This window comes from Aquila chrysaetos, chromosome 7 (assembly GCF_900496995.4).
Source record: "Aquila chrysaetos chrysaetos chromosome 7, bAquChr1.4, whole genome shotgun sequence".
Lineage (NCBI taxonomy): Eukaryota > Metazoa > Chordata > Aves > Accipitriformes > Accipitridae > Aquila > Aquila chrysaetos.
In genome coordinates this window covers 8,792,923-8,820,603 of record NC_044010.1, presented here as the reverse complement: position 1 = coordinate 8,820,603, position 27,681 = coordinate 8,792,923, and the positions used below count along the sequence as shown (strand labels likewise).

At 36.3% G+C, this 27,681-nt stretch overlaps 1 protein-coding gene across 10 annotated transcripts in view; it reads left to right on the top strand.

The window, feature by feature from the left end:
- The window catches only part of LOC115343670 (ABI family member 3 binding protein), a 170,152-nt gene that overhangs the window by 27,297 nt on the left and 115,174 nt on the right, over window positions 1-27,681 (top strand). For all 10 annotated transcript variants that reach the window (XM_030019930.1, XM_030019928.1, XM_030019922.1 and 7 more), the window contains exons 3-6: window positions 9,972-10,040; window positions 13,605-13,737; window positions 23,344-23,525; window positions 26,749-26,810. In XM_030019930.1, coding sequence (XP_029875790.1) covers window positions 9,972-10,040; window positions 13,605-13,737; window positions 23,344-23,525; window positions 26,749-26,810 — 446 coding nt within the window. The remainder of the gene's footprint in view (window positions 1-9,971; window positions 10,041-13,604; window positions 13,738-23,343; window positions 23,526-26,748; window positions 26,811-27,681) is intronic.

The following is a 27,681-nucleotide window of genomic DNA, read 5'->3' as shown; positions in this document are numbered from 1 at the left end:
AAGAAATCTGTTCAATCTCTGAGCATTTTCCTGTTGCTTTCTTTAATCTTTTCTAGCCTGAAATTAATGTGGGTTACCCTCCTCATTGTAATGCCAGCGATCTTGGCGTAAAACAAGGGGGAAGAAAGGCTGCATAAGCATAGAAGTAACAATTGCCATCTTTTTGATGTGGTCAGTTAAGGCAATTCTGGGGGTCTGCTCCAGGCTGAAAACTGCAGAATAAAAGAGAAAAAATAAGATGTTAGATACAGAATAATTAAGATATTAGAGACTTTCATTAGATCACTGTGGCAAAGGTTGACTTCTTCCTTTTCGTGAGTTGGTACGTCTGGGATCTTTCCATAATTCTATCACCAATCCAGTGTTTGAGTTCATAACCATCACTTAATCTGTGTCTGATTTATGTGATTTATCCCATGTGTAACTTTTGAATCAACTCAGTAAGAATGGTGTACAGGATTTTCTGTAGAATACTGTGAATTGGGCATAAGTAATACCTGTGTAGCTGTATTGCAGGAGTAGTGAGGATTAATATTTTTCAGGTACTCTGAGATCCTTGGAAAGAGGAAAAAGGACTGAATGTGATGTCATGTGTAGATCATCCTTCCTTTTTAAGAGCAGCTTTAATACCTAATGCTTTGTGAAACTGTATGAAACAGAAAGCTGAACATCATTTGGAATATATGGGATTTTGGTATTTTGTAACTTTAATGTTAATAGCTAATGGCTGGAAACTGTGGACGCCTGCCTTTAGTTCTGCAGTGCCTCAGAGTGCTAGCCACATGCATATTCATTAAAGCTTACCGTTAAGCAATCAAAATCTTGTAGCAATGAACACAGAAGATGAGAAACCCCATGATACATATAGCCTGTAATGAACACATTTTCTCTGGTGTATCTGGTGAGGGAAAAGCACAAGTGTTGGGGAATATTCTCTTTTTCCCTTATAATTATTTTAAAGGAGAATAACGTCAAAATCTTAACTCACTCATGCCAATAAAAGTTGTCAGTCAGTTTCCTAGTGACATTGAATCTATGAATGTGATTTCTGAGTGTCCAGTTAACTAAAAATGCAATGTGCAACATAATATAAAGGCTAGCATTTCCAACTTTAAGAAAATGTCATCTTTGAAAGGACAGGAATAAAAGCTAACAGTAATATGTACTTCATGTTGCAAGCATTTATTTAAGGCAATTAACAGTACATTTATTGGAGCTATTGCTTCTAGTTAAGATATTTAGGGTTAGATTATATGCTTTGTGGACTTGTTTACTGGAGTTTGGAAGCAGAGAGTACATCATCTTGCCCATTTTGTTAGTATTAAACATCACATCAAACTGCAGCTTTGACTGTGCTTTCCAAGTGTGTGCAGAACATGGCTAAAGGAAGAAACATCAGTTGTGCTTTTGGCTCTAATTTAGAGTGACTTGTGTGGCAGAGGTGAAGAGAAGACAGTGGTGATTGCTAGTACCCCCCACAGACCAGCTGCTGGCACGAACTGGAGGAATTACAGGATGGTTCTTAGTTTTAGGAGCAATGGGTAGGTTTTATTCTGGCAGCCAGAGAACTCAGCTCAGCACACACTTTATGTGGATGTTAGAAAAAATAAGGTATTGTAGAGGGACAGTAAAAATACTCTCAAGATACTTTCCAAAGATACAAAACCCCTAGACCCTATTGCTGAAAAATCTTACATTATCTTTGTACTCCTAGTACATTTCCTATGCAAGGAAGTTGGCCTAGTATGCTATCTTCATATTAAAAAAAAAAAAAAAAATTTAAAATTTCACACTAAAATTTGTCAATTTTGTATTCTAGATATTCTAGCGATTCAAGTGCCACTGTACACTTTGCAAAAGGTCTTCAGTGTGTTCCACACATTTTTCCACAATCAGAACAACTAGGTTTCTGTATAAACACTCACATTCACCCTGAGAACTCCTTCTTGGTCCTCTCATGCTTTGGCTTATCTGACTTTTACAGAAAGCAGATGAACTTTCAGGCTGTCCTGAACAGTGGTTGCTTGTGGCTTTCACTGAACAGGATGTGGAGGGAGTGACTCCCAATCGTGAAAAGACATTGTGGCCTGTTTAGACCAAGACTAATGCAATTTAATGCTTCCTCCTCTCCTGTCAGTTTTAGTGGTTCATGGAAAGAGAATACCTTTCCCAATCAACTTAGGGACGCTTTGATCACAGCCTTGAATTGGTTTGGTATCTGAACTGTAACGATTAGAAATGGAGATTTAAAGGCACTTGTTAGTTACTAAAAAGTATGTTTTCCCAATGGATTAAGGAATGTTGCTTTAGAATATGATCTTTTGAGAGAGTGAGTAGATCCAGGAGAATGGAACCTCTGTGTCTACACAAAAGTGGATCTTGTCCTAGTAGTATTAAAATTGTCTATTCCATGAAGATTGGTAAGTGAAAATGGTACAGATATGCAATCAACTGTAGATCCTACTCAAAGAAAAAAAATTATTTCATTAATTTAGTATTTAGGCCAATGTAAGAAAGCATACAGACTTTGCATATAAATCAGTCATGATTCCCTCCCTAAAATGCACCAATCCTTTAAAATGTCCTTTGTCTTTTCTAACAAACAGTATAGGGCTACACAGCAGAATGAAGTGCCTTGCAGACATTTCCTTGATTTAGCTCTGTGTGCCTGGTTTTGTTAATGGAGCAGCATAATCTGTATTCTCTTTGGGATAATTGTCCCCGACTGGAACTGTAGTACGGGGAATGAAGCAACAACTTATATATATTGCTGTCTATATAGTGTCATCTATTAAAAAAATACCTAAGGCCAATGACTTCCATATTTCCAACCCTGTCACTGTTGATTAAGATGAAATTTATTGTCAGGTTTTCTCCTGGGTCACACACGTCTTATGACCCTGTTCACAATAAACTTGAAGTCAGCAGATTTATTATTTTATGAAATTACATGTGTATATGTGCATATATTTTAAAAGAAATTAATAAGGACGTGATCTTTTCTAGGATTTCCAGGAGAGATATACGGCTTTGTACAACAAATGTACAAATGTATTCCCTACGTTTCATCCATTAAAATATTCAGCACCTCACTGCAGTGATTCTTATCTTAAAATATTTTTTTTTCCTTTCTTTTGCAACTAAAATAATAACCGAGCCAGCAATTGCGCAACGTTATCCATGTATTGAGAACTTCCTGCAGAGGGCACGTGCAAAGAGAAAAGGGTTCTATTGGATTTCCTGAACTTGTAGTGAGCTCGTGCCAGCAGCAAACTCTTGGGCAGCTTCATGCATTAGCTATATAGTTGAATTTGTATCACAGTGAAGGGTAAGTGACAATGATGAGGCAGCATCAAAGTTTGGTTCAAAGAAATATGCCTCTTTATCAGGATACAAGATGTGTTTTGTGCGGGGTGTACTTCATGAGCTTACATGCCAGCAACGTTATTGTTGGTTATGGAAGCTCTTCAGACTGTGTCAAAAGATATCAAAATGTAAATTCAGCTAGACCAATAAATAAGTTGAACAGACCCATTCAAAAGTTATGAGCTTGATTTAAACTTTTATCTAAATCTGTTCAGTGTGCATGACTCGTAAAGAAAGAGTATTTCCTTGAGAAATTTGTGCTAGTTTTTTCCAGTTTGATTAGGAAGATTGCAAGTCAGCCTCCTTGAGTTTGTTGATACTGTTGGAGGAACCCAAAAAACTGAGTGGAGACAGGAGAAGTTTGTAAGAATGAACAGCAATTAGCTAACAGAGTGAGGGAAATTAATTTCCTTTTCAGTTTCTGAAATCAGGTTAGAGTTGGGCCATCCTTTGGCTTTTCCTTTACCTGAAGCAGATTGTACAGTGTAAGAAGAGAATGTATTGGCAATCCTGCTTTATAACAACCATAATAAGTGATGGGTGAATTTTGCATATATACATAGGGAAGAATTCTAGTATCACCTTGAACACATTTTAAAAAGTATAATTCAGGGATGTGTGCTAGAGTAGTCCTTAGCTAAAAGATCTTGCTGTGCAGTTTCTTATATATAATCAATTCCAAAAAAACAGATTCTTCATTGCTTATGTTAGCTGATCTTAGTGGACTGGATGACCTGGAGGAGGTCAGCAGCTGCACCTTCATTTAGACAAGTGTATTGACCAGCAGCAGGTTCATTCACACCAGCCTCTTTGTCCCCCTTCTCTTATCTTTTCCCATTCTTGTTACACCATGATACTTTTGATCCTTCCCTTTCTCCACCTTTGGCCTTTGCCCTTAACAGCATCCGGTAGTACATCTTCAGCAATCTCTAAATTCAGATTAGGGAGTTGCAGGCTGAAGCTAAAAAACACTTTGATTTCTGAATCTGCTGGTCTATGAATTCTAATGATGCATTGTAACACTTTATTTTAAAATTTATTCTAAGTTCGTCAGTTCATTCTTACATTGTTTTGCTTTCAACTGCATTTCTGTATTGGCTGAACCCTGAACTGAATTAAAACAGTATGCTTGAACACAGGCAGAATTTGCTAGCTTTTTGTGGTGTATGTTAGTTGCCTGCTGCCACTGATTTGGTAGCCTAGCTCATGGCTTATGGAAGTAAGTGTTCTCATATATTAATTTGATGTGTCAGTGGCATGTATTTTTGTTATATTCTCGTTGTCTCCTGCAGCTGTTAAGGTGGATAATAGAAGTTTTTTCTTTCAATAATTTTATATCATTAATATTACAGAATCTTAGTCAAAACAGTTGTTTATTTTCTTTTATAATGACACCAAAGTGCTGGTTTATTTCTGTGCAACTTTGCAGTCTTTGAAATGTTTCTTCTGTGGTAAGTTGTCGACATACCTGTGTGTACATATATTGTGTGTGTCTTTTAGGCTGTCTGGGTGAAAAAATACTGAGTAATTGAAGGAGTTCAGAAAACTATTTCATCGAATTGGTGATGGTTCATTGAGCTATAGTAGACTTGATGTTTAAAAGCTAAAACAAGATGACTGAATGCTTCTGTCTAATATTTTTGAGAAGTGGGAGGAAAGGGTGTAAGAATATGTACTGAATGCATATGCATGTGTCTACTGTATGTATCGAATGCTGTAGATACAAATACTATTGCTTTACAAATACTAGTGCCTCAGGTGTGTGACTAGTCTTCCCTCCTGCTTCAGAAGTCATTTGGTTAGGTGTACGTGCCTGCAGGAGTGTTGTGTTTTGGTCCAAAGTGGCATTGCTTTATTCAGCTGTGGATATTTAAACTTGAAAGAGCAATTCCAGTGTCATATCGGTGTCTCTCAACTGAATTGTCAAAACAACCCATGTTTGGGGAATTGTAACACTAAGAATTAGGCATGGATTTGTTGACTAGCACTTTTGTGGTACATCTGGGCATTTTCCTGTCGTACTTTTTGGCTAAAGAATTGAAGGTGATCACTTTGGACTTTATTTCTGATCAGCAGCTTCAAGAGGTTTATAAAGAAATAGCTGTGTGCCAGCTGAAAGGAGCTCTTAGCCATGACATTTGTCATTCCAGGCTTAATAAAGGGGGCTAGGCAGTAACAGCATCGAAAAAGTGGATTTATTATGTTAGTCTTATAGCAGCAGCCCTTCAAGAATGTGTTAAGCAGCAAGGGAACTGCTAAGATTTTCATAGGAAATTTGCAAATGATTTAAAACTTAACTTGTTAAAGTTTTCATTGTTCTGTAGGGATCCTTCATTTATGAGGTTCTGGATCCTTACAAGATGAGAGACAGACAGATCTGTATCTTGCATCAGTTATCATATGTATCTCTGTTATATACTGATGTATGTTGAAATGATTTCTGGGGGCAGATGCTGGATTTGTGGATCTGTGTCCAGATATTTGAACACTAACTTTAATTATGTACCTATCATTTTCCTACTAAACACAGTTCATGCAAAATAAAAAAAAGTCAGCTGTAAACAGGATTGTCTATACTCTGTGATTTAATTTGCTTTTACTTGAGGTAATTTTATTTTAGAAATGCACTTTTCTTTTTAAATATATTTCAATGTAAATAGTTGATATATTCTGTGAATCATAGTGACACACAGTCAGAACCCCATATTTTTATGGGTCTGATGGTCACCTTTCTGGTGCCTACCTTTTATTTCAGCAGTCAATTTATCCCTTAAGCATTAAGATGAAGTAGCACAAGCTAAATTATGGTTTTATTTAGGTTTCAGTATTTAACAACATTTTCTTTTTCTCCTCCTATGTTACTCACCTCTCCCCAAGATTCCTGCTTCTTATAGACGTGGATCTGTAGAGTGGATTATGCACATACAGGCATCATAAAAGAACACAGACAATCATAAATAGTTCTTGCAACTTGATAAGAGTTTAATACATGGGTGAGGCAATGTTTTAAGCCCCTGAAAATGAATTGAGTTGTAGTAGCATCAGATGATTTTCGTGTTGTGATGATGACTGACACATATATTTCTCAGCAAGAGGACTGAATCAGTGTGAAAACTCAGTGGTCTTCTGAACTTAATAAGAGAAATGTTAAATTGCAGTGGAAGACTAAGAAAGAACTCTCATTTCTAAACCTGAATCTGGGCTCATTATATGAGATTAAGCAAGCTGTCTGCCTTTCTTGGTTTCAGTTTCCTTGGATATAGAATGTATGTCTGTCCAGAATAGAAGCATTTCAAGGCCTGTGTTCTTCAGTCCATAATGCTTTGATACTGTGCATCAAACAGATGAATTTAAATTAAACTACAGTTGCTGAACTCTTAACACCTGTATAGTAGCATGGGTGGTTCTGCTCAGGAATGGCAAATTATGTTTGTAAATTAGGATATATTTTTAGTTAAGTTCAGAACAGAATTTTAATGTTATATCCCAGGTAATGAGTGTACTCCTCTGATAATTTCAAATTCTGATTTTAGTTATAATATTCATAATATTGTCTTAAATTCAGTGGTTCTAAACCAGACAAGTGGTACTTTTTAAACCTGCCTGTTCTATAGCGGGGGTCTCCCAACATCTAGCCTTAGCTTGTTTTCCTTTTATATAAATACTTCCTTTTATAGACTGTATTAAATCAGAAGAGCCTTGAGTTCTCTGGGAAATGGGGATGTGTTGTATTCTTTATTAAGGCAACATTTGCTAAATCCACAAAAAAAGCTTAATGAACAGCACCCAACACAAAATATTCCTGCTGAGCTCTTTGTTTCAGAAAAAAAATACCTGTTAGAACTAATGATTCCTGATAAATACCAGGTTTTGTAGCTTTGAGGTGTGCAGGGAGACATTTACAGTCTTTGTTTATTACCACATTTTGTTTAACAGATAATCTATTTCTACACTGGTATACATGTCATTTCGGACTTCAGCCAGAATGAATTTTTCCAATGATGGAGCAGGGCAAAACTAGCTGTTTCAAACCATTTTGATAACTTTCTTTCACAATCTTTGGACATTTTGTTGATGAAAACATAAATTTTTGCAGTTTTGAAGACTGTAGTTCATGAGCTTTCAAGGTGATGCTTGAAACTAATTTTGTTGAGGTTAAGGTTGCTCAATACTTTTTGAGAGTTACAATAGCCTCACAAGGGGGCATGAATGCACAATAGAAAACTGGGATTAAATTACAGGGAAAACAAATTATTTTAATGTGTCACTTACTTCCAGTTTTAGGTGTCAATACAAAAAATGTCCAGATGATTGCACAGATCCCAGAAGAACTGTGTGCCTCCCTAAGTATTAAACAAATTTTTTGTAAATGAAGAGGTATTTGCATTTTGGGGTTGCTCTTTCTTTTTAACTAATTCTTTTTCCACACTGCTTTGAGCAGCTGCTTTCAATGCTCATCTTAGTTATGTTTATATTGGGTGCATTTCAAAACAATAATTAAACAACTGAAGTGCGTTCATAGTATTGGTTTCCAGTGACTTAGATGCATAGAATCAGTGAAGTTAAGTTAGAGTGGTTTTCCCCACACTGGCACAGCATTTTTAGTGCAGAAAGCTTTTGATTTATTCAGTACTGTTTTTCCTTCCTCTCTCCTTACAGAAATCTGGATGTAAAAGAAAATTGAATGATTTCTCAGTGGTTCTGTTTAATTGGTAGTCTTCAAGGTATCTGTTACACTGAGATATGCAGGAAATTCAATCTCTCACCCATAGATACAGATTTAGATAAGTGTATCTAAACTAGAATAGGAATTTTACATAGAGTAATCCTTTTTTTAAAAAAAATGTAGCTAAATAGTTTTGATAGCTATATGGTGAGCCAAATTCTGCACATGGATATCCCCTTAGAAGCTCCTATGACTTCTTTTCTAGTGTTGCCGTTCGGTGAGACTAGAGCGTGGTTTTAAATAAAGAAGGGCAGAAATCTCTGACATCTGATGTCAAGAATAAGGGATAATCTTCTTTCCAAAGATGAATTCCCCAAACCAAAATCACCATTTCAACATTGTTTTAATCTATTTATTATTTTAAGCTGCAGGGTGAAGTTATCTGCCTTTCACTGCCAGAAACATGAATATATCTGAACTTTTGGCCTCTTACCATGCGTGTTTGTGTCATCCAGACTGCATCAGATGTCTCTGAAATGTGTTAGAGTTTGTGTAAAACTTGGTTTGCTTAATTTCATTATGTCCTATGAAGGCTAGTATTTCCGGTAGTTTTCCAAGCTGGTTCACAACTGACACCCAGCTAGCGATGACTCTGCATCCTTTAGAATAGCTGCAGTTCTTGTGTACTTTAAAAGAAACTTAGGCCATTCAGGCCTAAGACTGAATTGAAAGGCAAAAATTCTTGTCTTTGGATGGGCTTTTCGGGTTTTTTGCTATGTAATATGATCTGTTAGCTTTTTGAAATGAAGCAGTTGAACCTTTTATGGGAAGTGGTGCAAAAAAGTTTGAAGTAGATTTAAGGTGGAGAGAGATTCTTTCCTGTAAAGACTTAAAAAATATTTTGCAAAGGTTCATTTTTCCTGGGAGAAAATGCAGAGGGGTTTAAAATCAATAGAAATATAAATGTCAGAAAGTCTGGAAAATACAATTTGTCTCTGAGATGAATTTATTGAGTAAGAAAATCACTTAAACTGTTGCTTTCCTGTTGCATGCAATGTTATTTCTAGAGTAACAGTACCAAGAGATTCCAGTAAAAGTCACAGCCCTTTGTGGGTTTTACACAAATATTAGTCCCTTTCTCTTAAATGTTAGTAATAACTTTACTTTCATAAAGAGTATTCAGTACTGTCAAAGCACGTAATAGTTAAATCTCATAATAAGTCTCCGGAAATGTATGTAAACCTTAACTATAAAACAAGCCAGTAACCAATGTGGAGACCGTCTTAAGCATGTCTGACATTGTGTTGTTTCCTGCAACCAGACAATCATGCAAATCTTGAGTGATTTAGTATTAGTCTGTTGTGGTATGTGCTCCTAAATGATTGATGCATTTTGTTTATTCTTTTTACAATAGGGCAGCTCTTTACTGAGAAACTGCTTACAACAGGAAAACTAAGGTCTATAGCCTGAAACAGACTACAGAAAATATTGTAGGAAAAGTTCCACCAGCTCCTGTCAGGAGTAGATATCTCTGGTCGTACTCTGCAGGCTTTGCTCTCTTATTACTTTACCTGTTTTACTTTTCTGTTTTGCCATCACCTCTTCCTCTTCATCTCGGTTTTCATTACCCTTCACTTTCCAAGTAGTGTTTGTGTTGAAATGTTACATGAATGTCCTGCCATGTTCACCTATTTGTTGTGTCCTAGTCAAAAAGAATTGCCAAATCTTTTGTGCATGGGTGTATTATTTTTCCTAATGGCTAGAATATTTCTGAATGATTGGTGAATAAACCTTAAAGCAAACATGCCTAAAGATCACAAAGCTTGGATAACATGTCAAGCATTCACTGAATATCAGACTTTTCTTATTAATTATTAGGCTAATCGCTTTCTCAGATAAATAGCACATCTGTACTAATTGCTGCTTTCTTCATTTACAGATGCAGAGCCGCGGTATTTGGTTTCAGTAAGACCAGCACGCATTTCAAATAACAAGAAATCTTGTTCAGGTATTTTACTATTACTGCATCTCTTTCTTCAGGCTGTTAAAGGAATACAGAATCTTTCTTGGGGTTTCCCTGAAAAGATATTTTAACTGTAGGTGTCTGACTGGGATGCACAAATTCCATATGTGGGAAGGTAAAATGTAGGACAGTATTTCCTAGTCAGTAATTAGTCACACATGTGGTGTTCAAAACATGAAGAAGTACCTAAAGTTTGTTATTGGAAAAAGTTCTTACAGATGAGAATTTAAATTTAGAATACTAATTTCTGATGTTTAAAGAGGTCACAAGTGCATGCGAAAAAGGTGAAAGTTTTGAAATACAATGATCTGGTGTATTGAAGTTACTCTTCCAAAACTACCAGTAAGGATTCCTTCATCTGTGGCCTGGAACAGGTTGCCCAGAGAGATGGTAGACGCCCCATCCCTGGCAGTGTTCAGGGTCAGGTTGGATGGGGCTCTGAGCAATGTGATCTAGTTGAAGATGTCCCTGCTCATTGCAGGGGGGGGGTGGACTAGATGACCTTTAAAGGTCCCTTCCAATCCAAACTATTCTATGGTTCTGTGATCTTTATATGATTTTTTCCTAATTCCTGATAACTGCTTGGGATTAATTTCTTTTTGCTCTTGGCCAGATGTAAAACAGTATGTCTGGAAAGATTTTGAAAAGTGATTGTCATGGTTTAACCCCAGCTGGCAACTAAGCACCACACAGCTGCTTGCTTACTCCCCCCGGTGGGATGGGGGAGGGAATAAGAAGGGTAAAAGAATACTCACGGGTTGAGATAAAGACAGTTTAATAGGTAAAGCAAAAGCTGCATGTGCAAGCAAAGCAAAATAAGGAATTAATTCACTACTTCCCATCAGCAGGCAGGTGTTCAGCCATCTCCAGGAAAACAGGGCTCCATCACATATAACAGTTACTTGGGAAGACAAATGTTGTAACTCTGAACGTCCCCCCACCTTCTGTCTTCCCACAGCTTTATATGCTGAGCATGACGCCATATGGTCTGGAATATCCCTTTGGTCAGTTGGGGTCAGCTGTCCCAGCTGTGTCCCCCTCCCAACTTGTGCACTCCCAGCCTACTCACTGGTGAGGTGGGGTGAGAAGCAGAAAAGGCCTTGACTCTGTGTAAGCACTGCTCAGCAATAACGAAAACATCCTGTGTTATCAACACTGTTTTCAGCACAAACCCAAAACGTAGCCTTATACTAGCTACTGTGAAGAAAATCAACTCTATTCCAGCCAAAACCAGCATGGTGATTTACCTCTCAGATGCAATGTATATATATAAAAAAACCCACAAAACCAAAAAAATGGCCAATGCACTACTTTGTCATTACTAATTTTTGTGTCTACAGTCTACAGAAACTGATTTATGGAACAAGATTCAGATAATTGACTTTTCAGTCCACCATACAAAGGTGTAAGAACAGCTGGTGGTTTAATGCTAGCTAGGTATATGGCAAGCCTTTTTAGTAGTGAGAATAGTTAAACTGGACAAATTACCAAGAATTGTGGTAGAGTCTGAGTTGCTGGTATTTCAAATTTACAAGTGAAGCCTGGTTACATTTCTAGAAGAGGCACTGTAGTTCAAACTGCAATTAATACAGAGGAGTTGTATGGTTTGTGTTCATATAGATCAACGTAGATGATCACCAGGGTAATTCCTTGGTTTACGGTGTATAAATCATTGCAGTCTCTAATGGGGATCTAGTGGCATAATAAGAGTCGTAATCAAAATCATATGTAGATCCTCTGAGCATGATTTCAAGTTATATGAGAGCTTGTTTTTTCTTTTCCTTAAAACTCACATATTTTCCATGTTTCCTCAAAAGGTGATCTAGAAAGAGTTTTTGCTGTAGTAGTTAGCGGATTTGCCAGATAGTTTGGTGAATGACCAAGCTGTTTAAGTTTTTCTTTAAAAATGGAGAAAGAGTATAGGAACTGGTCCAGAAAATATGAAAATTATTCAGACATTTGCCCTTGTGGAAGTATCTTGTGTTCCACAGCATTTCAAAGCATGTCATACTTCCTCTTAAGGGTAGAGAGTGGTGGTGTTTGTTTGTGGGCTTTTTGTGGCAACATATTAATCATCAATATAAAGTAAAACCTGACATGGTTAACTTTTCTAAATGCACACGCATGCATTGGTTGAAAGTACAAATCAGGCTTTCCCTGGGTCTTGTTAAGTGAAGAGATATTAGGGTTCAAAAGGCATGAAAAGAAGGTTAGTCAGATCTGTTGCACAGCAGTGAAAAATAAAACCCTTAGATCAGGGGCTTATAAGCTTTTAGGGAATTTGTGGTCACCTGTACATTTTGAGGAGGTACAGATCCTTTAGATTTTTGAAGTATGTAATATAATATAAAGGATATATGAATTTCCTTTCATTAATCATCTTTCAAACACCAAAGGTTCTCCTTGGGCTTGTAGCAGTCCACAAACTACAGGTTCAAAATAATTGCTCTAAATCATTTCTTCATTTCCAACTATTAGCTTTTAAACTTTATTTAAAGAAAGCTCTTTTACCACATGAGACTTGTGCTACTTCATTCAGAGCAAAGCTAAAGTTAAGTACCATGCAAAAGCTGAACATTTTCAATGTAGTAGGTGGTTAAAAGAGAAAAATGCCCCCAGATACAGACACCAACTCAGATCTGCCTACGGTTAAAAGCAAAAAATTTTTGTAGGTTTTATTTTACTCTTGATGAAGAATGCTGTAGTAAGTATGAATTATCTATGGACATAATTGCAGTGTTACTAAGAATCCTGCCAAGAATTTACTATTTCTATCACACACAAAGAGAGACTTCCTAATGTCCTGAAGTCTGTGTAACACCTTCTGTGATGCAGTCCAAGACAGACAGATGTTTGAAGTTAATTTGTATATAGCTTACTCTTATACTAAGCATACCAAAACCACCCACTGTTCATTTTCAAAAACTAGGTTTAACTGGAACATAGGCTGAAAAAAGAGAAATAGTGAAAACTTGTAACAAAGTTTAGTAAACAAATCTCCCTCCTTCCCACCAAATAATAGCAAGAATTCCTTTAGCTTTACCCTGGATCTGCAAGTCTGGACGTGAAGTCTTACAGTTTCTTCCTAGGTTGAAATAATGCTGTGCAAGTCCAGAGGGGACCTAAAAAATAGTCTTTTTGAGGCTTTTGTGTCTGACACCTGCTTTGTAAAGCAGTCTCCTAATCTGTGCTCCTGCTGCCTGCTAGCTGCATCCTCCCTTCCTTTATGCCAACTTTGTTCTGCATTTCTTTGCTGTGTTCATGCTCAGTTAGCTTCAGAGACGGAGCAGTCTCCCTTCCGTGCAGATGTTTCACTTGCCTCGATGAGAAGCCAACGAACAGATCACAGACACTGTCTCTGCCCCCTTTTTAAACTCATACTTCAGAAATAGTGACCGTGAAAAAGAGGGAGAACTGTTGTACCTTTCCCTTCAAGTTTAGAAGAGAAGTAGGTCTTTATTTACGTCATTATCCAACTGCAAAAACTTTCCCTTACATAATGCAGGAGAGAGAAACTAACTTGTAATTGGAATTATGTTTCTTATGCAGGTCGGACCAAGACTCAAAAGCCTCTGCAGCTGGTAGTTGGCACCCTCACCCCAACCTCTGTGTTCCTCTCTTGGGGCATCCTAGTCAACCCTCAGCATGACTGGACAGCAACAAGTAACTGTGCTAGTGACAGGTAATGTAACAGAAAACTGTTTTTTGTGATATCATGATTTAATTCAGGGTAGCTGTCTGGTGTGGCTGAAATAAGTTTGACAGTGGAAATTAAGAAGTTGGAAGCAATAGTTCTGAACGTGAAGTAAGTTTTCTCATTTACTTAAGTAAGTGCTTCGCAAGTCTTTACTGGTCTTGAGTGCAAATTTAGTCAGACATCTACATGCTGAAGTACAAATCTTGCTATTTCACACTAGATCCTTTATTCTTCTTGCACCAGTGGCCTTGGCTCTACCTTCATTTGTATCTGGACTAATTGAAAGAAACCTTGTTAAATTATAAAAAATATGTTGGTTTAAAGTTGGCCAAATAGAAGTAAAATAAGTCTTCCTGTGCTGTGGTAGGGGAATAATGCCTTGTTTTAATGCTATTTGATTTTTGTTTCCTCTGTTTGGTCTTAGCACTACACTGCTTTCCTGATACTGATACAGTACAGCTTTCATTAATTTTCTGTTGTAAGTAAAAGAAGATCACTTCTACTATAACATTTTTGTTTTGCTGTAATTATTTAATGAGTGGTAGAGTGGGTGGGGAACTCAGGAAGACTCACCAAGTAGCAGTTTCAAGACAAGTCATAGTGCTGAGTAGCTTCTCAGTTAACTGCATCATTACATTTTAAGCAACTCTTGGCAGATGAGTAAAATTCATCTGCTGCGATTATTCAATTTGTAATGCAGGTGCTTTTCCTGCTCTGTCATTTCGGTGTTCTCTTTGTGTTCTTCCTTTTATGACAGAAGAAATTTTTTGTCTTCATTTACATCGTTTGAAGCTCCATTCAACTCAGCAGTGTTATGTAAAACCAAGAAGAAACTTTGTTCACCCATATTTGGGATGCATCTACATCTGGTTTGCAGCCATCATCTTTCTTTTTTTTTAATGCATCTTTGCATGATTGAGAACACTTTATTTCCCCCATCTGTCTAATTTTGTAGCTGTCAAATTTAGACTTGAATCTGCTTACTTTGGTGTTGATAATAAAACTCGCATTGATACCATTAAACTGGATGTCAAACACAGATTATGTTAAAAAAAAACAACCCATGTAGCCAATATGACCTTTTTCTTACTTCCCAAAAGTTGTGGAATAACCCTTTTCAAGCTTCAAAAATTTCTCATGAACAAATTTGGATCTTCATCACCAATCAGAATTTCAAACACTGTTGAAAAAAAATTAATGTTTCTTGGGAAATTGTTGTGGAATATTGGGAAATGTTGAATCATGTAATTTAATTGGGTTTTTTTCAGTAGAAATAAAAGTTGGGTTAGGCTTAAATTTTGCTCTCTCAATCAAGAAAGCAGCAAGTATTTTCCTACAGTTAGAAATCAAAGAAATGAGCTGATCATGGAGGAGTGTGTAAAATGTTCTGGCCCCATAATGATTTTTAGCACCATTTTTACCTTGGAACTTATCCTCTCTGTGTGCTGTGTCAGCACCAAAGTTACAGCACCCATTGTGCAATGGGAAGGAAGAACACTTTAGAAGAAGCCCATGTCCTGTATGAATACACCTGGAGATTCAAGGCATATGGTGCCCACCACAATGCCTTCATCAGCTTTGGGTTTTCTCCTCAGTAATTGAATATTCTTGGTGGACAGTCATTGACTTAAAGTTTGAACAAACTCTTTTAACATAGTATGTAATGTTTTCCACTTAGTGCAGTGATACGGGTGTCTTGCTACGTTTAGAATAAATTCTATATGTTTGCTACTCTAGTGTGAGAGACTTGCTTTTACCATGTCTTTCTGTCAAGTAATAGTATGCACCTCCCAAAATTCTGGTTCTTTAGTTAAGTGTTGTTTAGTCCAGTTAGCTGATTCCTCTCAGGTGTTTACTTTTAATGTGCCCTCCATTTTAGTGAAATGTTGTCAGTCTGTACTGGAGTACCACCTATGTATTTCCCTTTTGCCCCCATAAGAGGACTTGCCTGTAAGAGTTGTATTGTTCATTTTGTTTGAATATCTCCCTGTAGTTCAACTCTGAAGATACACTGACACTCATGAGTAGCTAGTTTAAAAACACTTATATCAAATTGCGAACAGTAATATAAAATTATGGGTATATCAGCAAATTTCTATTTTGCAATCAAGCATAGCAATAAAGCTAATGAAGAAAAAAAAATTACTCTAGGTGGTCCTCTTATTTTGTTTACCTTTACTGGACCAAAATGCTTGTGATTTGTATAAATGATGAGAACAGTTCTTCACATGACCATGGTGTGTATTTCTGTAATTCCAAGCAGAGATTGGATTGAAATGTATTTCTAGTCAGTGTATAGAAGAAAAATTATTAATTTGTTATAATAATTTGAATGATAATTGATAATGTATGATAAGAAAAAAATAGGAAGTAGCCCATCCTTAACAAGTTAGCATCGTGTTAAAAGTACAAGACTTAGTCAGATAACGGATTCATCAACATTTGTATCTATTGCAGGGACAGTCTACTTCACTTGATCCTTTTTCATCTGGCATGTTCTCCTTACTGTGACATGTTGAAATGTACTGTTGATCATCTTCAAGATTGCTGTATAGTGACTAACCTTTAATCTTTGACATTGGCAGTGTGTGGCAATTATGACCTCTTAACTCAGTTCTGTCAGTTAATATCCCACCAAGTTTTAGATTTGTAACTCTGTATGACCTGAAATGGAGTCACTGTTCTTGGCCTTAGATTTTGCCATCTCCGGATGGACGTTAGGCTTTTGTACAAATGTTGCATAATATAAGTTAGTTGAATATGTTACTGACTCAGAAGATGAAAACCATATGGAACAGCATGGATCTGTTGGCCAAGATTTTCTCTAGTGTGAGTCTGACCTCCGTGGGATATTGCTTAGAAGATCTGGTTTTGTGAGCAAATGAGTTTTGAATAAGAGGTGCCGTGTTCTCAAAGAGCATTGGTATCTTTTATTGCTTCAGTGAAATTATTGCTTGCTTATTGAGGGTACATAGTGTTCTTCTGTACCTATGAAATGCTTTTTAAGAAACTCCCATGAAGAAAAAGTTCCCGTGCCCTTTTTTGACAAACCATTCTTTGGTTGCTTAACTCTCTAGAGATTAAGGGCATAAACTAATAGGGTGCTACATATTTCCTTCAAGATAACCCCAAACCCTAATTCCTTGTGGAAGCAAAGATAATTGCTGCTATTTGCATGGACCAAAGTTCTTTGCAAGGTCAAATTTTAAAGCCTCCTTGAAGTGGCTATCATCTCTGATCAGAGCCTTAGCACTAGAATGCAAAACAAGACGAAACAAAAAGACGCAAACCAGAAAACTCAAGTGATTAGTTTTATGTAACTGATGAAAACTACATAACACCAGAAAGGTTCCACCAACAATGTGGGATTAGCTTTCTCAGCATCTTCTGTAAGACACCAGTGTGAGGTAGTTGATGCAGGAGGATGGCAAAGTCATGATAGCCTGGTGCACAGTCATGTTCAGCTCCTTTTTATATTTACAAGAGAGTAGAAAGACTTGTTTCCTCTCTGCCCTTCAGTGTTCAAACAACCATTAGTGGACAGAGCTGTCATAGTAATTAACATACTGGGACTGTTTACTGTCCATTTAGGTCTGAAAACCAGAGTATAGACTATTGCATAGACTTTTTTTGGCCTTTCCTTTGGTTAGAAGAACTCCACAGATCCCAAAACAGAGCAGGGGGTAGAAAAACGCAGAGTTTGACCTTCAGTTCTTTAGGAGGGGGAGTCAGGGGAAGGAACAGAAAATGTTTTTACCATGCAAGACAAAAACAGGGTTTGTAGATAGAATACTGTATTTTACTGTATCAAGTGGATTGTATGGAAAAAACAACATGCTTTCAGATACATGTGAAATAGAAATTTAAAACCTGAACATATGGTTTTTTTCATGAACTATATCTAAGTTAAGAACTTTGAAAAATACACATTTATATTGTTTAAATTTGTTTGCCCATGATTTAAATTTCCTAATGTCATATTTGCAAGTAGTACAGACTGTATTTTGCTTAATTTGTATCTGATGCTTAAAAAAAAAAAAAAGTAAGAAAAATAGAGAGAGAGGGAAAAACAGAGAAGAATCCATACTTACTCTTTATGTTGTACAGCACATAGAAGTAGGGTTTTTAAAACCCTAAATTCAGAAAGATAATGTGCATGCATCTCTTTTTGTGCCTGTCTACAAATCTGTGTCACTATGCAGCTGCATTTTGTTGCAGATGTCATAGAAAATTTATTTTAAACTTAGCAGAATTCCTTAAGGAAAACATGCTGCAGTAAATAGAATTCTTGAGTTTCAGATGCTTTTGAGTTACTGCTGTTGGAGTATATGCTAAAAGCTTGTTTAAACATGGAAAGATTTCTTGGTGGTCAGCCTCTCATTCTTCAGAACCTCTAACTCTTCAATTAGTTTCAGTCTTTCTACTAAAAAATTTAAGTGATAAAAGTGAATGTTAGTGATCACATAAAAGTGAAAACTAAATTAGAAAGTGCTTTGCAAACTTAACTGGTAACCATCAGCAATGTAATTCTTTCCATCCTTTTATATATGTCAGTGTCTGTTACTTCAAAGTAAACTTGGCAACAAAAAGGAAACAATATAATCAACTTCATGTGCCAATTTGTGAAACACTCAGTATCTAAAAAATCGTAGTTCAAACCATTTCTTTTATTAATTTCTAACACTAAATGGATGCTGTGCTTCTAATGAAGTCTACCTATAAACAAATAAATATTTATGTATGGTAATAGTCTTTTTTTTTAAAGTCTGACTACATTCCTATGCACAAAAGTACAGTAAGTTTTACAATCTTTTATCTATGTGAACACGAAATCACAGAGCAGGAATGTTCTTATAACTCCAAGGCTTAATTGTTTGTTTAGTGTTATGTGTGACTAAAATAGTCACGATTAAATTGTTTGGAGTTTTGGTTTGGATGTGGTTCCAAATAAACCCATGATATTTATATAAACTGACCTAGTCTGAAAATCTCATAAAACCATCTGCCTTATAAGATTTCCAGTATCTAATTGTTTGTGCTCAAATATTTGACTGTGCAAGCATTTTCTGGGAATCTGGCTGAAGAGATTTGGTTAACAATTGGAAAAATAGCACTGGAATTCTTGGCAACACAGTGTCATTCATACTGATGTATGAAAACTTAATGTTTTGCCTATCCATCCTAGAATTTTGCTTCTCTTAGCAGTGAGCAAGATTTTCTTCATTTCAAAAGCAAAAACCCTGTGGGCTGCTTATTTAAAATGGTCATCATATTTTGATTTCTTGTGTAATAAAATGGCTAGCTCTAAGGTGAGAAGGAAAAGGCTTCACCGCCTTGCATTGTGGAGTTTAAAAAAAAAAAAGCCTATGTTAAGTGAACATAGAAAGGACAGAAACATCCTTTTGTGTGAGGCTGATAGCCTTTTACATAGACTTTGCAGATAGAGTAATCACTACAGTGGTTGGCCTATGGAGTAATATTGTACTCTTGTGGTTTCCTTTGAATTATGAGATTGGTTTTGCTGCTTTTATTTCTGCCATTATTTCACATTTTGTGTGCATCATAGGTGGAGGCAAGTGAAGTCAGAATATTGTGAAAGACTACTTAAAGCTCTTTAATGTAGAGAGAGTTTCAAGAATGTAAACATTAAACATAGCATGGTGTTGCACAAACGCATATGGAGAGAGGCAGTCTTGGCGAATGTAAGCTTTTTATTTCTTTCCCATGGTTATTGGTTTTTTTAGTTGGCTTTATTACACCAATTAACTGAGCAGAACAGTACCCCTCACCTGCTCGTGACACCTTCTGTTTAAATTGCTGGAGCTCATTATCCTTTCAGTTGTCTAGTAAAAAGGGAGGAGGTAAAATTTCTCTACAGTCCCCATGGTGGTTTGCTTGGAGGTATCTTCTAATAATTGAAACATTGCCTGTTAGGGAGAGAGGAGGAGAGATTAAGTTTTATGGAGCTTAACAAAAGAGCGCTAATGTTTTATAGAGCACTAGCTGGAAAAGAATTGAAGTGAACCCTGAAATCTTTTGGTTAGTATTTGTGGTAAATAGTAATACAAGTGTTAGTCAGTAAAGGTGGTTCTGATAAAATGTACCCTTTTCATATTCCCCACCAAAACAAATAAAGAATCAAAAGCAGTTAAATATTGCCAGGTCTTTGTACATGCTGAGAATCTAGATTAAAATAAATTCTCACCCAGTGTAGCTGGGTGTGCCACCTCCTTGCTGAAACATCAAACTAACATTCATAGCTGTTAATAGCATTCCTGGGACTGTTCCAATTAGACTTTACTTGACTAGTGTATTGCTTTCATATTAGCTATTAGGGTCCTGCAGTATGTGATTGGTTTTTCATATTCTTACCTCACAGAGATAACGGGAAGTGTTTTATCTGAGAAATAGTCTAGTGTATCTTTCCCCACTACGTGAGTGTGGCTGTACTCCATTTCAGCCTGCCTTCTATAATTTTGGGGAGGAATCTATGGAGACGTGTCGCTTAAGTGTTTGCAATCCAGGACAAGCAGTTTTACAGCTTCTGATACACATAGCAGTCCAGCTGCGCAGATTTTTTGTGTGTATGTCACTGCCACAAAGGGATTTATATACGCAAGTGGTGACTGGATTTTATGGCTTTCTCGTGTCTTCAATTATATGTGTTGATTGTTTGATACTGTATTTTTTCTGCAAGGAAGGTTTGAAAAAGGAGAAATTAAAATGACAACAGAATTTAATCAGTAGAATGTTCTTAGGCAGGCACTGAAATTGCGCTGTGTTTGGCAGCTTGTTGGTCTGGTTTAACAATGAATTGTTGTTCTTTGATGACAAAACTTGGCATTTCTGAATTCATACTCTGTAAACTAAAATGATTGCATTTCCCCAAAAGTGCATGTTGTTTACAATTTGGATATTTTTAATACTCAAACGATTGTGACTTGCATATTATTAAATTGAACTTCATTTTGGTTGCTTTTTATTTAAATGGTTGAGGAAATTCTATCATTGCAGTCAGTGTTTTTAGTACTCATTGCGGCAAGTTTCCACTGAAATAATTACACCCTTGGTGAAGTCTTTACAGACTTGGAATCTTGGAGTTGAGAGCACATTTCTTCTATGCTATATGTTTCTATTTCTAATGGCATAGTTTGGCACAACTATGAAAATCTTCTTGTCAGATTTTTTAATAGTCTTGAATTTTAATGAAAGATGTTTTTTGATGTAAAACTGTTCTTGGTATTTTAATTCATGTTAGGGAGAAGGAATTTGCAGGTGTGGAGACAGTATTAAAAACCAGAACATTTCTGCAGTAGAAGCAAGTGGGAGCAGCCACTTAAAAGCCTATTCATTAGGAACAAGTTTTTGTTGGGTTTTTTTCCTCCTCATTTCTGATGCAGCTATTCATTTAGACTGTTCAATAACTGAAATGTATCAGTATACTGTTTCCTTTCCATCACATACAATCACTTTATTTCTACCCCATTCAACTAAAACAGGTAGGAAAAGGTAAGGATGAAGATGAAAACAAATGAAATTTCCTCTTTCTGGCAAGCTGGGAAGAAGGTGACTACTTCTATTTGTGATTCACATCTTGATCATAGATCTATCTATACCTATTCTAAATCCCATACCAAGAGACTGTATGGGGTCCAGTAAGATGCATTTATGTTGCAGATGGGATTTGTTATTACTGTGACGTCCTTTGCAAGATAGTGACAGAGATTTCAAGTAAGCTTTTCTTGTCTGTTAATGTCTGTAGGACGATGTATGAAAGGATTAAGAGGATAAAGGAGGAGGAATTTTCCTCATTTTAATGTTGCCAATAATTTCTTGTTAAAAACGTTCTTTGTCAGTCCAACTGATAGTTAGATCTATTGCTTGACATATGAAATTTGAGTAGAGCACAGCCCACAGAAGTCAGGATCCAGGAATGAGTAAGAAGAGAGAGGATGTTCACCACTTACTGCATTTCTTTCCTTTCCTAGGTTTGGGTTAAAGTATGGCTTGTTTTGAATGCAAAGTAGTACAGCTAATGAAGAGAGCTATGTAAGCCAACATAAATATTAATTTTGTAACCCAGTGGAATACCTGAATGAGCTGAATTGTACCAACTAAAACAGGAGAACCTATATTTTTTCTGCCAAGAAAACAAATTTGACAGTTATAAGATAAAATACGTAAACAAAGTGAATCTTCCTGTATGAAAACATTTTCCATGATTGGCACTTGCCTTGTCTTATGTTGTGTGTTAACAATGAAGTAGGAACTTCCCTGTACTCAACAGTCATCTTTCACATATACTCTGCTCTGGAAGTGCTCTTCTATAACTGGCAAAAGCAACTTTATGCATTGACAGTACTATATTTGGTCAATTAGGTCATTTTAATCTGGACCTTTGATACCTTTTCAGTTGATTAAAGAATCTTTTTTTGGTTGTTTTCTTAAGGTCCCTTCCTTTCTCTCCATATATTTTCCTATATAATACGTGGCTTAAATCTCACAACCCAAATTTCTTATTCTTTTTGCTTCTGAATGATTCTTCAGCAAGTGCCTGGGGTTTTAGAGTTGTGTTTGTTTTATGGCTTTAATTTGCTCTATTGAAGTGTGGAAAAATACAATTGGATGGAATTCATCCTTTTTCAGCTGATGTAAATGTAAGGTGGATATGGACAGTGGATACACTTTAGTTACATTATGTGTAACAATTTTCAATAATACTTGGATTAAAAAGTTGCCAAATCTCTCTGAGATCTGTTTTTACAAAAACAGAAAACCCCACCCCATTCTGGCAGTGATTCAGCATGTATATTGAAAATGAGACTGTAGCAGGCAGTGGAGTTCTTTAACTCTCACAATTTACATTGCATTATTTTATACTGGTTAGCATTGCAGTCGTACTTTTTCAGGGTGGTGCTGCTTGATTTAATTGGGCAATTTCTGTAGAAATGTTTTTTAATTTCATAATCTGTTAGCATTCATCACATTATTGATTTAAACTGCTGAAAGTAATGTCTTGGTTTACTTTCTTGTTTGAAGCGTGGGCAATACTTAATGGGATCACTGAATGACGAATGTATTATATAAATGTCAACTATTACTGGTTTTCCCTTGAGAATGTTTTTGGACTAATTTTGAGGGGAACACCTTCCCCTGGACGGATATAGAAGATTTTGAGAAATTGGTTGAGGCTTCATGGCTAATAGACTCATGATTCAATTGACTAATTCTGGCATATGTCAGAATCACAAGAACTGCTTGCAAAATGAGCTTGCAGTTTGTGGTCAGAACGTCACACGCATGGTTGTTTGTGAATAAGACCACTGTTCTTTTGCTCTTTGTATAATACTCCTGATGTCAGGATCTGTATGATGGGGAGCATATATGTATCTAGGAGATGACTGGGCTAGCACTACTTTTGCAGGGAAGATATCCTGGCTTTTCTGATATTTGATAACCATAAGGGGCCAGAAAGAACAATAACAATGGTGGATAGAAGTTATTTTAGTAATTCCTAACAAAAATGGTTGTAGTGAGTTTCTTTGTGAAGAAAATCTTTTTTTTTTTTTTTTTTTTTTTTTTGTTGAGCAGGTTCTATACAGTTCGCTACAGAGAAAAGGGTAAAGACAAGAAATGGGTTTTTCAGCTTTGCCCAGTTACAGAGACGGTGGTGGACAATCTGAAGCCAAACACAATTTATGAATTTGGAGTTAAAGACAACGTAGAGGATAGTATTTGGAGCAAGACTTTCAATCATAAGACAGTTCTGTCTAGTAAGTATGTGACAATAATTAATCAAATAGCTACTCAGTTTGACAGTATTTTTTTCCTCTGTTGTGGTGTTCCTTAAATTAAGCTACTGATCAGGTTTTCATTGTTTAAATGCTATCCCTTATGCCCGTAATAAATTCTTTTAGGAATCGGTGAAACTAGAAGTAGTTTGTGTTTGAAAAATTGCCACCTACTCTTCTGAAAGGTGTTCTCTTCTTGTTGCAAGTAGTAGAGGATCTGCTGCAGGTTGATGGAACTCTAATAGTGATTAGTTTAGATACACATAAAGTGTTCAGTATGTATGTTTATACTTCTGATTGGATTCCAAGCTTTTTCCTTGGGCCTTGAATAATAAGATCATTACTAATTTGAGTTCACGGAAAGTATTATCATTGTTTGAATCTTCTTTTATATCTGCTTTTATGTTCAAGCTGCCTAAAAGCTAGACAGGGCCTGTCCTATCCAGCATGCATCACAATGAGCTCTTTATGACTCGGCTGGAAAGCTGAATTTGAAGCTAGTTTTCAGTCAAGGAATTATAGAAATTGTGGTTGAAGCATGTGTTCTCATGTATGCTTTTGTTTGGGTTTTCATGGGGGCAGTGTATGGCATCTCTGGCTGTTCTCTCAGTCATATTTTAAGCTATTTCTCCAAAGTTCCAAGACAATGCGGACAAGGTGACATCAAATTAACCCTTGAAAGAACATGTACTGCTCAAAGAGTCACTGCTATCAGTGGAGGAAATACACAGCAGCAGAGTCTTCCTGCTTTTAAAGAGAGGAAGAGAGGACTTAACAGACATTGTCCAATTTCATTTATTTTCCTCAAGCATTTACATAAAGATATTTCTGAGCATGATGTTCGTTAGAAGATGCTGCAAACTCCTATGCTCAGTATTTCTAGCTTGACTTGAAATGTGAAGAATGGGAATTCTCATAAGAGAGCCTTATTCATATGAGATTTGCAGATGAAATTTGATTTGGACCTCAGTTTCAAGTTGTAGGCGAGTTACACAGCTCGATATACTTGATGATAAGGGAGGGGAGCAGTAGGGTGGCTTGTAACACTGCAAAAGCCCTCATACTGCCTGATAAAGAACTTTACTGGCCTTCGTCATAAATTAGAAAGGTGTAACTTTGAAGTACCTGCCCAGTGCCCATAGAGTCATTTTAGCAGTCCAGAATAATACCATCATTATACCATGAGCTTAAAGTGGAGAATGGTGGTAGTCTTTTCCCACACCTGCCTCACAAAAAGAAACTCTGCTTCACAGCTCTAAAGAAGGCTTACTAAATGGCCGTTTTCCCTACATTTTAAACGTTTTAAAGTCATCTGTAGAGCAAGTGCTGGAATATATTTGAGCGCTTAAAATAAGAGGGAATAAAGAGTGTATAGTGTTATCGTTTAATACTATGTTCGGGACTGACTGAAATGTCCACTGGCATCACCAAATTTGCTGTTTGTATCTAATGTATTTCTAAATGCTGTTTCTTACAAACAGCATACATTTTTGGTAGGCCAGGAGAATCATTCTTGTAAATTATGGAGACAGATTGAGTTTGGTTGAAAGATACTTTCTTGTAAGAGTTCATATTCTATTTAGCTGAGATTTCTTTTTCCTAGAATGTAGACTTGTGTATTCAGTGGATGCTTCTGCAGGAACTAAATCCAGGGAGCTTGCTATTACCCTGTATGTCTACATTCTGGTCTACTGATAAAATACCTTCTAATTGGAAAGTTGTCAGCTCTTTTGAGATTCAAGCCTTTCATATTGTCAGTGCATAGCAGGTAGATGCATAAACTGTGAACAGTAAACAGAAAGTGAACATTTATTATAAATTTGTAACCATCTGTCTGCATAGGAGTTTACCAATCAGCACAAACGGCCACTTTTTTTCTGTTTTAACTTACTGTCTTGTAGCAACTCACGGTCTTTTCATATACTATGAAGCATCTCAACCTAAACCAAACATCCTTGACTGTAAATTCTCTCCTCACTGAAGAATATCTAAATTACTATAAACTGAAATTCCTGTTGCATGTTCTTGTATTTGTTGAATCCACAGGCCAAATTTTTGTTATATACTAAACATGTTGAGGGGGGGTTGGGAGGAGAATCTGTTTTTAATTCATGATTTGAGGAAGACATAAAAGGCATGGCAAATGTTCAACATTTATTTAACCAAAATCTATCAAAAGAGATGAAAGTAGATTATTTCTGACCATCTTAACATGATTTTCTCATGAACTCAGTGTGAAACTTTTGTCAGTTTTCCTTTATCTTTAGGCCAATAGTAGGTCCTGTTCCTGAGAAGTATCAAGCACTTTGAAAGATTTTTTTCAGGATAGTGTGTCAGCTTAAATGTCTCTCAATTGATATTTCTTTATAATTGAATTTTTTTCTATTACTTGTCTGTTTTGGATGGAATTGTAAAGAAATATGATAACATTCAGTTTGACTCTTGTTTACTCTTGCTTGTCGATGCAAAGGGAGCAGAAAAGTGTAAAGGTGGAAGATGTAGGCAAAGTTTGAAGAAGCATCATGCTAGAATATAAGAGGTCCTGGGAGGGACTTTCTCTCCTCTGTACTTAACAGCTGCATCACAAGAAGCTTCTCATACTAAGAAGCTAAGAGAAAAAACCCAAGAGAAAAACTTCAGAGATTAAATCCGTGGGTTACTTCGTTCACCTGTTGAGATAAAGGAAACCATGTCAGACCCAGTGCTGTATTGCCAGTGCTAAATGTGTATTTCTTTTAGAAGAGCACACTTAAAAGCAAGACTAACTATTGGAGACCTTAAAACATGCTGCTTTTAGCCAGTCCTAGTACCAGCCTGACAGATGGGATGCAGAAATTTCTCTTCTGAGTTTCTTCCTTGCATATTAGTGTTGTGATTATATTAATTTTATTAAAGAATCCTCTCGGGCACGTCTGACTAAGTCCCAGAGACCACTTCTGTTGTAGAACAACAAGAATACATTTCATTTCCTCTCTGTCAAAAGGTGAAGAGGAGGCTTTGCAGATGAATTAATTAATCTGGAGAAACAGGACCAAACAAAACTGTTACATGGTGTGTTTTTATACCTTGTAATTAAGCGTCCTAACTTTCTTAGCTATTGAAAAAGGTGAATAAACTTGGTTTGGTTTGCTTTGCTTTGCTTTGCTCTGCTTTGGACAAAACAAAAAGTAATTCTGTATATTTATTTATCTTTCTGTCAAATTAGGTAAAAAAGTAAATGGACAACTCCAGAATATGTACAAGTTGGTACCTAATGCCCAAACACAGGTAGGCAAAACAGTCTTATTTTTTATACCAGATTTGTATTTTGTTTGGTCAAATTTTTGCTTCTCTGTTAGAGTAAAGTGAGAAAGACATTATGGCCACAAATTGACAATATAAAAAATCTGTTAAATCTAAGACTAGATAACCATATGGAGAAGTGTTTATAGGTGTGGATTGATGAAATGATTGAGAACTGTAGCTGACATCATTATGTATACTGATTCCAGTTTAACAAAGATAAAGCTGATGGTTTCCGTGTGTGGATTCTAAACATTAAAATTTACTTATCCCTTAGTAGTAGTCAGGTTTGTTATCGTGTGGTATTTGCGGTTGTCAGTTCATTTTGTGATAACGTAGTGCTGTTATTTCATGGAGTAATCTTGTGTATACTCAAGTTCTAAAATCATTAGTTGTCCCATTGAATTCCCCAATAGTTCTCATATGTGAGGCAAGTGTTTGCAGAACCAGAGGAAGCTGGAAAGGGCAATTTAATTTGCTTATCAAGATTGCTAGGCAGTTCATTAAATCCTTGCAGGTGACGAGGTAGCATTTTTAACTGTTTCATCAAAGCATTCAAAGATTTTTATGAATAAACAAATAAATATCAATATTTATTAATTTCTTCATTTTTTTTTCCTCATCTGGCATTTGCTGTAACAGCGGTCAAGCAAGCATGGGTGGGTTTCATGTGTTTGTGGATTCACATACACAGATACTTTTTGCTTCCAAGAGCTGAAGCAGAAATGAAGGGTCTGTAGATTGAACCTGTTAGTAGACTAGTTTTAATACAGTGAAAAATAGACATTTTTATTTGTAACTCTTGAGCATTACCTCCTCTACTATGAGATTAAATTGGTTTCTTCATATTTCCTTT